Below are 12,500 nucleotides of genomic sequence, written 5' to 3'. Positions count from 1 at the left end.
TAGGCTTTTCACGGGAATTTCTGGGATAAAGGGGTACTTTTTGGGGGTACCTCCTATCTCAAAACCCACCAGCTAGGAAACCGTTGCTCCGAGTGAGGAAGCCCTACCTAAACTTGGACAGTGGACAGGATTCGAACCCGTGGGCTTGAAGACCCCTCGGACCCGAAAATATGCATGGTTCCACTGTACCACTTGGTTCTCTGAGGCGACTCAGATCTTTCATGTATATATGTGGAAGGAGGTTATCGCTCGGAGGCTTGTCTAGGCCTTCTTTCCTTCGTTTGTCCTTCCTCTGTCAAACTCTTCATGTTTCAAAGCATTTCTTCTCAGGTTATGGTATGTTTAACTGTTTATTGAAGCTATACCACTCCTTGCTATACGTCCTGTCATCATGTAATGCTTTCATCGTGGTGTTTTGTTCTGCAATGCTGTCCTCCCTCCTTTCTGTTTCACTTTACACATTTCTGGCTATTTCTTGTTATGTGTACGTTGAAGCTTCCCTCCTTCCTGTACACTCACACATTGTTCTCCATCCGTCACGTAGTATTCATTATGTGTGAGTGCTTGTTACAACTATTCTGAGATGATGATTGAGAAGCAGTGAAAGAGATAGGTTCTTTCCAAAATGCTGTTGATTACAAGCCCATACCGAGACAGGAATTAATACCTTTAGCAGTAGAGTGATGCGAAAAAAAAGTAAGTTTAAATGAAAAATTCTTGTCCATTTCTTGAAGTGTTTCTGTGAGTTTTGTTCGGAGCGTCGCCTTCCACCTAGAGACAGGAAGTGCAGTGCATTACTCTGATTAGATTGACAAACCTGAATGTGATAGGTGAAACACAGGTGAAAAATGCACACTGAGAACAGGGAAAGAGCTAGATAACTTGACGAATTATCATATTGCAGTGTTTCCTTTGCGGCACAAAACAAAATTCTCCTTTCTTGTTACATTTCTCGCAAAAGTCAGCAGTCAGAATTTCTACTTGAGTATTATAATGTGTGTGTGTGTGTGTGTGTGTGTGTGTGTGTGTGTGTGTGTGTGTGTGTGTGTGTGTGTGTGTGGTCGCGGCGGAGGTGGCGGTAGTCTCGGCTTGAGTGATATGACGTCAGTGCCAGCCAGCCCTCACAGGCGGTGCATAAAAATAATTATTTAGCTTCCTTGCCTGACTCTTTCCTCAGTCATCGTATAGATAAATGTGTGTGTGTGTGTGTGTGTGTGTGTGTGTGTGTGTGTGTGTGTGTGTGTGTGTGTGTGTGTGTGTTCATTTGCCCAACAACCCAGCAACTTTGAGATTTCAGTGACAAATATACACTGTAAGAATGAAATTACATGGAACTGATGTATTGAAAGGAGTCTCTCTCTCTCTCTCTCTCTCTCTCTCTCTCTCTCTCTCTCTCTCTCTCTCTCTCTCTCTCTCTCTCTCTCTCTCTCTCTCTCTCTCTCTCTCCCACCATTACACAACGTATCATTTTCTTACGAGCACGCGGTAATGGACAACTGAACTGAGCGGCACTACAAAACATAAACCAGCGCCTCTCGGAGTATATTTATAATAACACCCAGAGCGAGACAGTGACAAGCAGACGAGGAAAAAGAGAAAGAAGAAGAAAAACAGTGGAGACCGTTCATAATGTCAGCACGTGCGTGACCCAATAACATTACCAACAACATTGCAAAGAGGCTGTCACATAACGAGCACCCACACCTACGCACACTTACACGCCCAGTTTACGTACTCTTGGGGTCGTCGTGGTCGCCTCTCGCTGTGATCGTGGTGGTGTGAGCAGCGTGGTGTATAGTCGGCAAGGACAGTAGAGCACGTAATTCTAGTTATAAAAGAAATGGAAGGAGAACGAGAGAGAGAGAGAGAGAGAGAGAGAGAGAGAGAGAGAGAGAGAGAGAGAGAGACAGGAAAAAAATAAAGGGAAGAAATATGAGTGAGTTAAACCGTCTCTTTCTCGTTGCTAATGGCGACGTTTAAAGTTGCCTTTGTTCACAGTTTTTATTCGAGCATTTATGACTTTATACTTTTTTTAGACTTCTGCGGTTGTTTTTTTTTTTTTTCTTTTCTGGTGTATGTTTCTTTCGATGAGGAAGTGACACGGACAGCAGGAGTAGAGTGAACTGTGAGCCCCTTTCCTGACGTCGAGAAGGGCAAACTGTGCGTGTTGTGTTGCATGCTATTTGCTTGTGAAAGGAATCAAGGAGGGGTAACGAACGCTGCAAGGACGTAATGGGAAACAATACTGCAGCTTTGTGTTAAGGGAGGAAGTGCAGAGAATGCTCGTGTTTCATTTTGACGAGGGCACCAGTAGCTTTATGTCCCATTTTAAGGAATAGAAAAGGCGTTTAATGTTGGTGTATGACGAGCAGAGCTGTACTGGTTTCATATTCCATTCCGATAATGGCTACTGGGGCTTCAGGCTGTTCCGTTCCGGGGGGAAGGAAACCTGCAAGGAAATAATGCCGTAAAGTTTTGTTCCGCCACACATGAAAATGGATCCAAGCATATATTTCGGATACAACATTAAGCATTTTCTCCTGTATTTCGAATCTCTCTCTCTTTCTCTCTCTCTCTCTCTCTCTCTCTCTCTCTCTCTCTCTCTCTCTCTCTCTCTCTCTCTCTCTCTCTCTCTCTCTCTCTCTCTCTCTCTCTCTCTCTCGTGTTCTATTTCCTTCGTTTCTGCAGGCGGATTGTACAAGAAAAGGTCAGCGTGCGAGTCTGCTTCTATTTCTATTTTGTTTCCCCGTATGGGAGATTTTAGTAGCATTAAGTACGTAGATCAACAAATATCCTCGTTATGGACCAACAAGTCTCCTACTTCTGCTCTTTTCCTTTATTTGTCTCTCTCTCTCTCTCTCTCTCTCTCTCTCTCTCTCTCTCTCTCTCTGTTCTTTCAGTGTATTTTTGTTATTCTGCCATGAAAAGGACACGATGGTAATATTTTTGCATGAAAATCACACAATATATATTTTTTTCTCGTATGTTCTGCTCTGCCGTTCAGAGTTGCAAAACAGATAACATTGTTTGCCAATTGTCGGATTATTCACCTGCATAATTTGAAGTTTTTTTCTCCCTCTTTTTTTTTTTTGTAATAATATTTTCTTTGACGTGAATATGAATTCCAGTATCATTGAACATGTCAAATGAAATGTGCGCACTGTGGTGGTTATTGTGCGGATATTGTCGTGGGGGCGGCGACGTGTGGGGTGAGTAGTCAGCAGTGAGTGTGATGGGCCACGCGTCCACACCGCCCTCGTATATACTAATTGGCAGCAGCGTGTGTCATGATGTCACCACCCGGCCTGTGGCAATGAGCGGCGGCAATGCTACACCCATGTCGCAAGTTTTGAAATGGTTTGACATTAGTTTTCTTTATCATATTTGTTAAGGCTTTTGTACACATGTTTATATTACATTTACTTGTTTTGTTTGTTTATTCGTTTTGTATTCATTCATGCGTGAGTTAGTGGCACGCTGGAATGTAAAACGCTCCTTTCCTCTTCCTGGCCTTTTGTGTAGACGTAAAATTGCTCCCCGAGTTTTCAAATGGAATATGACGTTACCTGTTTTATTACTTCGTGGCGCCTCAAGTTCCCTCGAGTATCTATTTCGAGGCCCTGAAAAAAAATTAATTCATGGCTATGAGTGTCTGGAATGTTTTAAAGCGTATGGTTACCTGAACGCTAATTGGCCGCCGTGGGAGAAGCACTACCACCACCACCATCACCACCAGGGATACAGCTCCTCTCTCTCTCTCCATTGGCCGCTGTGACGACCGACAGCTAAAGTAAAGGAAACATTTTGAGTCCCCGCGGCGAGGCATCCCTGTGTACCTTGGATATCTCTATCAATCTTTTCGCTTTCTTTCCTGCTTAAAGATTCGCGGCGCAGCAGACGACAGTGGCTCGCACGGGAGATCATTCATAGTGCATTGGATTTAGCGCCTTCAATACTGAGACACATTTTTACCATGATTTTTTGGTATGATTAGACGATCTTGTATGTATTAGGAGGGATCTATGGAGATCAAAAGATTAATGGCCAGAGTCTTTACTATTTTAATCCCCACATAAGTTTCTGAAGCCGTATAAAATCACTAAATAGTAAGCAAAATGAATATTAAAACGCGGCATGGTACTGAAGGGGTTGAGGAAGGAATCTCATGGCTGATAAAATTCTGTTAAGTGGAATGAAGTCTGAAGTGGCAGAATCCTTGATAAATACACCTGTGCCGTGACTCGCTGGGCTGCAGACACAAGGGCGGGGGTTTCATCTCTCTCTCTCAGCTTCCTCCCCGCCTCGTCATGCACGCAGGGGACGAGGACCTTCATCTGCCTTGCGTGGGTTGCTATCAAACGCTCAAACACTCCTTCACTTTTAATCAACAGGCTTTACAAGTATGATGTGCCGTATGAGAACATCTGCTTGAATGTCGCGCAAGCTGCCTGACATTTACCAGGACTGAACTAGTTATTTACCGTTGGGAGAGACAAAAAAAAAAAAAAAAGACAAGCCAGTATTTACGTGTAATGTTAACAGTATGGGACATTATACAAACACGATGCAGGTTCAGACTTAGTAATTCAGTTTTAGGCAGGTGTATTCGCTCACTGGACGGGGATTAGGGAACAAATGAGTGGGCCGTTGTGCGGGGGAGTGTAGGATACCTGGACACACACACACACACACACACACGAACAAGCCCGCCCCGTAAATGTGTAGATAAATTTGTCGCACGCTGCTCGAAATTCTCTCCTCCATGACAACTTTCCTATTCCCACCTTCGTTCTTCCATTTTTCTTTTTTGTTTTTCCCTCTCTCGGTCACCCTCCGTTCTCTCTCTCTCTCTCTCTCTCTCTCTCTCTCTCTCTCTCTCTCTCTCTCTCTCTCTCTCTCTCTCTCTCTCTCTCTCTCTCTCTCTCTCTCTCTCTCTGCACACGAACCCAAGAAATACTTCCCGAGGACTTTGGAACGAGGGATTTAGGGGAAAGTTTCCTCCTTTCTTCTCCTCCCATTTAAGGAGATTTTCCCCACCTGACGCCTAAATTCCCTCCGCCATCGCTCCTTATAAATGAAGTTCAATCAGTTTGCGTCCAGTTTTAGTAAGAGTTGCCATTACTTTCCGCCGAAAAATAAACTGTGCCGACAAACTAGCAAATGAATAACAACAACAGCAACACACACACACACACACACACACACACACACACACACACACACACTCGCAGGCAGGCAGGCAGCAGTGAGAACGGTAATGGCGGCAGAGAAGTCGGAGTGTAGTAGCGGCACTGTGTTGATTAATTAAGCCTCCAGCAAGGCGCTGCCACCTGGTAGGCAGGTTCAGCCCACACCACCTGAGGACTGACGGGACGAAAGGACAAACACGCACATGGAGGGAAAGGATAGAGGTCCTGACGATGCTGACACGCGGAAGGAAGCATTGCAGGAGGAATTATTACACACATGCGCTGGGAGAAAGATGAAAATATAAATGCATGAAGGCAGCAGAATAGAAATGAATGAGAAGAGTATAGATCTCGTAGAAAAAAGAACATACACATAAACAATGAAACACGGATAAGCAGACGGGGGAATTACAAATAAATTAAACGTGATACAAAAGCAGGCACAAAGGACGAAACCAAGCGAGGAGGAAAGAAAAGAAAAGAAAGAGTGAGAGAGAGAGAGAGAGAGAGAGAGAGAGAGAGAGAGAGAGAGAGAGAGAGAGAGAGAGAGAGAGAGAGAGAGAGAGAGAGAGAGAGAGAGAGAGAGAGGAAGAGGGAGAGAAAAAAAATAACACGAGCGGGGTGAAATTAACAGAACTGAAGAAAGGAAATGTTGGACCGAGAAAAAAGTTTAGGGAAGACGGAGGCACAAGTAGTGGTAATGGCCTTCACGAGGATAATATTTCGACTCTTAGACAGATAAAGAAACGGCGCTCGCGGGACACGCAATCAATACACACGCAAGTCAAGGAAGGAAGGAAGGAAGGTAGGTCAGGATGAGAGAGAGAGAGAGAGAGAGAGAGAGAGAGAGAGAGAGAGAGAGAGAGAGAGAGAGAGAGTGATTGTGAATGAGAGAGAGAGAGAGAGAGAGAGAGAGAGAGAGAGAGAGAGAGAGAGAGAGAGAGAGAGAGAGAGAGAGAGAGAGAGAGAGAGAGAGAGAGAGAGAGAGAGAGAGAGAGAGAGAGAGTAGGAAAAAAGAAGCGAGCTGCGGCGAACCAAGTAGAAAGACAACGCGAGGCTGGTTTAGACATCCCAATTCTCAGCTACGGTTGTCTTAAGATTGCGAATTTCTTTTAATTTCCTGACGTGTGTCGTACCGTGAGGGTGAGAAAACCTCCCCACTGACTGCCGGGCCTCCACCGCCGCCACCACGAGATATAAAGCTGAGCAGAGAGAGAAAGAGAGACAACAGTGCCAGAAGTCAGTGCTCTCTCTCTCTCGCCAGCCTCTCTGATCCGTAGCCAGCCAGCGCGGCCCAGGAAAGGGACGGAATCTAAATAACATTGCTTGGATCCAGATTTCCCTCGTCATCTTCCACGTTCGCTTCTTCTTCAGTCTTTCTGTTCCTGTACCTGTTTTTTTCTTTTTATTCTTGGCAAGATCTGATTTTGTCTCCGCCTGTGTGACTGTGGGGCGCTTTATCTCTCTCTCTCTCTCTCTCTCTCTCTCTCTCTCTCTCTCTCTCTCTCTCTCTCTCTCTCTCTCTCTCTCTCTCTCTCTCTCTCTCTCTCTCTCTCTCTCTCTCTCTCTCTCTCTCTCTCTCTCTCTCTCTCTCTCTCTCTCTTCTTCTTCTTCTTCTTCTTCTTCTTCTTCTTCTCTTCTTCTTCTTCTTCTTCTCTTCTCTTCTTCTTCTCTTCTCTTCTTCTTCTTCTTCTCTTCTTCTCTTCTTCTTCTTCTTCTTCTTCTTCTTCTTCTTCTTCTTCTTCTTCTTCTTCTTCTTCTTCTTCTTCTTCTTCTTCTTCTTCTTCTTCTTCTTCTTCTTCTTCTTCTTCTCTTCTTCTTCTTCTTCTTCTTCTTCCACATGCATATATTTCGCAGTAGTAAATAGATTAACAGATGACTTCGTTATATATACAGAAAGCCCTCCTAGTCCTCTCTCTCTCTCTCTCTCTCTCTCTCTCTCTCTCTCTCTCTCTCTCTCTCTCTCTCTCTCTCTCTCTCTCTCTCTCTCTCTCTCTCTCTCTCTCTCTCTCTCTCTCTCTCTCTCTCTCTCTCTCTCTCTCTCTCTCTCTCTCTCTCTCGCAATAACAACTTCTTAATATATGATAGTGACGCAGGAGCCCGTGAAAGGAAATTCAACCCACCTCCTTGACTACGCCCAGGTAAGAGGATTTCACGAAGCTAACTTGACGCACCCACGGCTTCTAGGTAGTTATTGTTGTTTCTTCATACCCTACGGTCTCTTGCTGCCATGTTTCATTACCTCGTGAACAAAAATCCAGACGAAAGTTGCATCCCCTTGAAGCAGCCCATTTTCATTCACGTCACAGGAGGTAACGTACGTAAGGTTTGTGTGTGTGTGTGTGTGTGTGTGTGTGTGTGTGTGTGTGTGTGTGTGTGTGTGTGTGTGTGTGTGTGTGTGTGTGTGTGTGTGTGTGTTTGTTTTGCGAGGAAACCCACCGGAGTCTTCTTACGTCGGAATGAATGAGAGTGAGAGTGTAAGCGAGGTGTGGATTATAATGTTTTTATTCTTTTTTTTTCCTTCCTTGATGCCACTAATCCTGTCTTCTTTCCTGTGGAGTACAAAGGAAGTATTGCTGCTTGTATCCTCCCCAGGTGTTTATCTCTCTACTGCTTCTGTGCTAGTGACCACCCTTCTTCTCTCTTTCTCTGTCTGTCTGTCTCTCTCTCTCTCTCTCTCTCTCTCTCTCTCTCTCTCTCTCTCTCTCTCTCTCTCTCTCTCTCTCTCTCTCTCTCTCTCTCTCTCTCTCTCTCTCTCTCTCTCTCTCTCTCTCTCTCTCTCTCTCTCTCTCTCTCTCTCTCTCTCTCTCTCATTGTCTTCCCCCTGCAGGTGTTACTTAAAGCTTTTTCCATTTTCCCGCAATTGTACCTGATTCTCCATTCCTCCTTCAGGCGTCGTCTCACCGAGCACTACTGACCTCTCCTCCCTCCCAGAGATACAACCGACTGCTAGCCTTCCTCTCCTCTGGGACACCAACCACCACCCCTTCCTTCGTAATTGTAATTTTGACCACCCTTCTTTTTCCAGGACCACCATGTCGGCCCTACCTTTCCTCAGGGACATATCTGATCGTTCTTCCCCTTACAGGTGTAATCCTGATGACCCATTTCTCTCCGTTAATTACCACTGACACGCCTCCATCCTTCAGACCCACCCTTGACCGCCCACCCTTGACCACCTCTTCCTCCCACTGACCTCTTCTTCCTCCTCAGGGTTCGAGCGGGAGGTGCCGGGCTACCCTCGCTTCAGCTACCTAGGTCGCCCGGCTCTCGGTCAACACCACTTGCTCATCAGCGGCGTGACCACCACAGAGGACGGCGAATACCAGTGCCAGGTGGGGCCCGGCTCCTCCAACCGCCCCATCTGGGCCGCCGCCAACGTCACCGTGCTGGGTGAGTCGGCGGGTGTGTGGGCCGCGGGTGGAGGGGTCGGGGATGAAGGAGATTAATGTTCAGGGAAATGTTGAGATGGGAAATGTGTGAAGGGGAAATTGTGGGGGACAGAGTTTGTGAGATGGAGAATACGGAGTGGGTCGATTGATTGCCGGGGTTGAGAGAGTGGATGGCGTGCCTGAGGGCCGTGGAGAGTTGGAATAGTGTTGTTGCACTGTGTAGGTTCGTGGGAGTAGTGAAGACGTGCCGTGCAGAAGGAATAGTGCAAAAGGAACACAACTGGCATCAAAAATGTTCCCAGTTCACATGTAACTCTTTTACTAATGGATGAAGGGCCGTCGTGAGTGGAAATGTTACCTGAGTGGAAATTGCAGTGTGCGATGATGACCTTACTCGAACGTCACAAAAAGACAGTCAGGTGGAGCACTGTATGGCGCATAAAATATTAACCTAACCTGGACTCTAAGATGCACCTGTTTCTTCTCTTGCCTCTCCCACTTTCCCTTTAGGTTTGTGACATGAGGAAAAAGGAGAGGACAGATTACAGCTATACAGGAGTTTCATTTATTTTCCTCCTTCTTGTGTCGCGCCTGAATGTGCTCCACCGCTGCCTTTAGAAGTAGTCCTCAGGTTACTTCGAGCGATACAGAATGAGGCCACTTACCCTCCACCTCTCTCCCTCCCTCCATCCCTCCCTCCCTCCCTCCATCCATCCCTCCATCCCTCCATCTCTCCCTCCTTCTTTCTCTGCCGCCGGGACGCTCGGAGCCTTGCCTCAAGATGGCGAGGGACGCGACGCCGCCACAACCTTAGACTCAAGTCCTTTTCATCGGATTCTGTTACGCTTTAGAACTTCGAGTCTTCTTAGAAATTAAATCGGCTCGTAAGGAGCACACACACACACACACTGGACAAATTCAGACAGATAAACAGACTGACACACACACACACACACTCTCTCTCTCTCTCTCTCTCTCTCTCTCTCTCTCTCTCTCTCTCTCTCTCTCTCTCTCTCTCTCTCTCTCTCTCTCTCTCTCTCTCTCTTCTGTCGATGGACAAATTTATAATTTATTATTATTGTTATTATTATTATTATTATTATTATTATTATTATTATTATTATTATTATTATTATTATTATTATTATTATCATTATTATTATTATTATCATTATTTTTATTATCATTATTAATAATAATATTATTATCATTATTGTTGTTGTTATTGCTGTTATTGTAATTATTAGTAAGCCTATTCTTTTAATATCTGTGCTGCCACCAGGTAATGGCCGCCGTGGTATAATTTAGGGTGGCGTGTAATCATCCTTGGCCACCCTTATTATGGGCCTTACGTGTTCCTTGGGCCTTGAGTCCGTGTGGCCTCTGCGTACTACTGAGTGTAAAATTCCATCTCGGCACTGCATCCATTAGCATTATATTAACCTTCACAGGAGCGACCTTTCCCTCTCTTGCTGTGCCTTGGATTTTTCCGTTACCGCCGCAGCAAACATTGTTTATTGCCTTGGTTTTTCCAGTGGCCCCGCGTAGTGTTGAAATCCTTGAGCGAAGCGACGGAGAGGAGGTGGTGGTGGCTGAGGGCGGCTCGCTAACCCTCGACTGTGTGGTGAAGGACGCTCGTCCGGCGCCCACAGCTACCTGGCTCAGGGACGGTGCCCCTCCCTCCTGGTGAGTACCTTACGCCTCCACTGTGTGCCCGCCAGCCGCCTTGCACCTGTGGGCAAATGGTGGTTTTCTCATGCCTCGCGATCATTCATAATACCGTTTTCAGAAGAGGTCCCGTGTGCCTGAAGGCATCATGTAGGTGCTTCATTTCAACCAGGTAAGCAACTTGATCTGCCGGGACCAGATGGGTGTCTCGTACCTGCATGTACAAGTAGTTTGACAAACTCACATGAGTTTGAGAATACTCGTGGCGGAGCTGCAACTTGACCCAACTTGTGTCACCATTGCCATTGTGTGTCCTCCCTTCCCACTAGTTGGCGTGGCCTCCCTCACCTCCCTCACCTGCCTCACCCAGCGTGACTTCCACGTCCACACTAACAACCCCGTCCCTTCCTGTCTTTCCTCCCTGCTATTTGTTATGCGTCCTAACGACATATATCACGTGAGCGCACGAAATTAGTAGGAAGCTGTGTCTCATCACAGACGCCGGTGAGTAATTCCTGATGTAGGCAAGGCAAATACTAAAATTGCCCTGCAAGCGTTGTGCTGACACATGGATTCATGACGCTTGTATATGTATGTATGCGTGATAGATATGCATATAAAATTCAAAAGAAATTGAAGTAAAATGCATCCAATCGCCTTTGGAAAAGTGAGAAAAAAAATGACACTCAATTTATCTTCCGTGTTGTTTTCAAACTCCACAGCGAGGGTGTCGGAGCGAGTAGATGGACTGGGAATTTAAAAACTGTTAAAAACTGTGGTTAGGAGGAACTCTTGAACATTGTGAAGCCTTGTAATGAGCACACCTTTAATGTGCGGCAAAATTATTCTGGTCCCTGAATTATGTAAACATTAAAGATGTTAAAATATGCAAGAGGATAGCAAGTTTAAAATGCAAAAGATAATGAAAGGATTAAAAACCTGCGGGAATCGATCTTGTTCAAGGGGGAATTTAAGGCTTTGGGAAATATCCGTGGCGCTCAGGCTGATGAGTGGAAGAGAAATGACGGTGTGGAGGTAACGGGAAGCGGCGCTGCTTTATGCCTTGATTTATTGAACACTGGAGAGAGCAAGCAGTTATAGAGTCAGTACATGCACAGTAAACCCGCTTAATGCTAGCCTGCATGTATATTTTTAGAGCCACAGGTCCATGAATTCTTTAGATAACAGATTTATATTTAATGTCATGTGATGCACTCACACGTAACACCTCGATTAGTTTTACTCTTGCTCCACAAACTGCTGTTCACTCACATATCCTGTAAAACATTGATCTACACACACACACACACACACACACACACACACACACACACACACACACACACACACACACACACACACACACACACACACGTCACCACGCTCCTCCTCTTGCTCCTCCACCTCATCCTCTTCCACCTTTTCCTCTTCCAGCGCCATCTTTTCCCTTCCTACTCCCGCTCTTTACACGAGATATGGTGTTCTTTTCTCATTTTTCCTGGAGGCATGTTTACCGGAGTGAGGAGGCGAGGAGGGGGTGGAAGGAGGAAGGGGAGGATGTGTGCTGGGAGGAATATATTGGCGTTCCATCCTTACTCTCTACACGTTATTTGGTCACAGCAACTCGATACGTACACAACACCTACACCAAATGACCTTATGATACGCAAACTCAAGGATTTCTTTGTTTGTATTTATTTCCCCTTCATATTTCCCCGCCTCCGCTTACTCGTCGCTCTCTTCCTTTTGCCATTTCGCCACCTCGTTCTCCTGTTCACTCTCTCGGCAGCTGTACCTTCCCGCTGAGTGAGAAGCCACCACTAGTGCTCCCACCGAAGCCCTCTTTCTCCCGTCACCTTCTGTGGCCTTCCCTGCCTCACCTGCGTGGGAAACCTGTGTGATAGTGACGGCCATGTGAGAGAGAGAGAGAGAGAGAGAGAGAGAGAGAGAGAGAGAGAGAGAGAGAGAGAGAGAGAGAGAGAGAGAGAGAGAGAGAGAGAGAGAGGGTTAAAGAAACAGGGAATGACTTAAAGAATATGACAGAAAAGACGAAACGGAATATCGACGAACAAATCTGCAGACAGGCGTAGAGACAGAGGGTAGCAAAGTAATAGACGGACAGATAGACGAGCATGGAGATACAGACAGGCCTTGACAAATTAACCTCTTCAGTATTGGGACACATTTCTACCACGAGTTTGGGGTGTGAAGTGATTAGACGATTTTTGATTTACATTAGCAGTGGTTTATG

The 12,500-nt window shown here is 45.8% G+C and overlaps 1 protein-coding gene across 1 annotated transcript in view; it reads left to right on the top strand.

The window, feature by feature from the left end:
- The window catches only part of LOC123505024 (nephrin-like), a 109,138-nt gene that overhangs the window by 47,095 nt on the left and 49,543 nt on the right, over nucleotides 1–12,500 (top strand). Inside the window, exons 4-5 of the mRNA XM_045256036.1 lie at nucleotides 8,403–8,582; nucleotides 10,117–10,251. Of these exons, the coding sequence (XP_045111971.1) occupies nucleotides 8,403–8,582; nucleotides 10,117–10,251 (315 nt within the window). The remainder of the gene's footprint in view (nucleotides 1–8,402; nucleotides 8,583–10,116; nucleotides 10,252–12,500) is intronic.

This window comes from Portunus trituberculatus, chromosome 17, assembly GCF_017591435.1.
Source record: "Portunus trituberculatus isolate SZX2019 chromosome 17, ASM1759143v1, whole genome shotgun sequence".
NCBI lineage: Eukaryota > Metazoa > Arthropoda > Malacostraca > Decapoda > Portunidae > Portunus > Portunus trituberculatus.
Note: the sequence above shows the minus strand (reverse complement) of the source record. Positions and strands in the feature narration are given on the sequence as shown.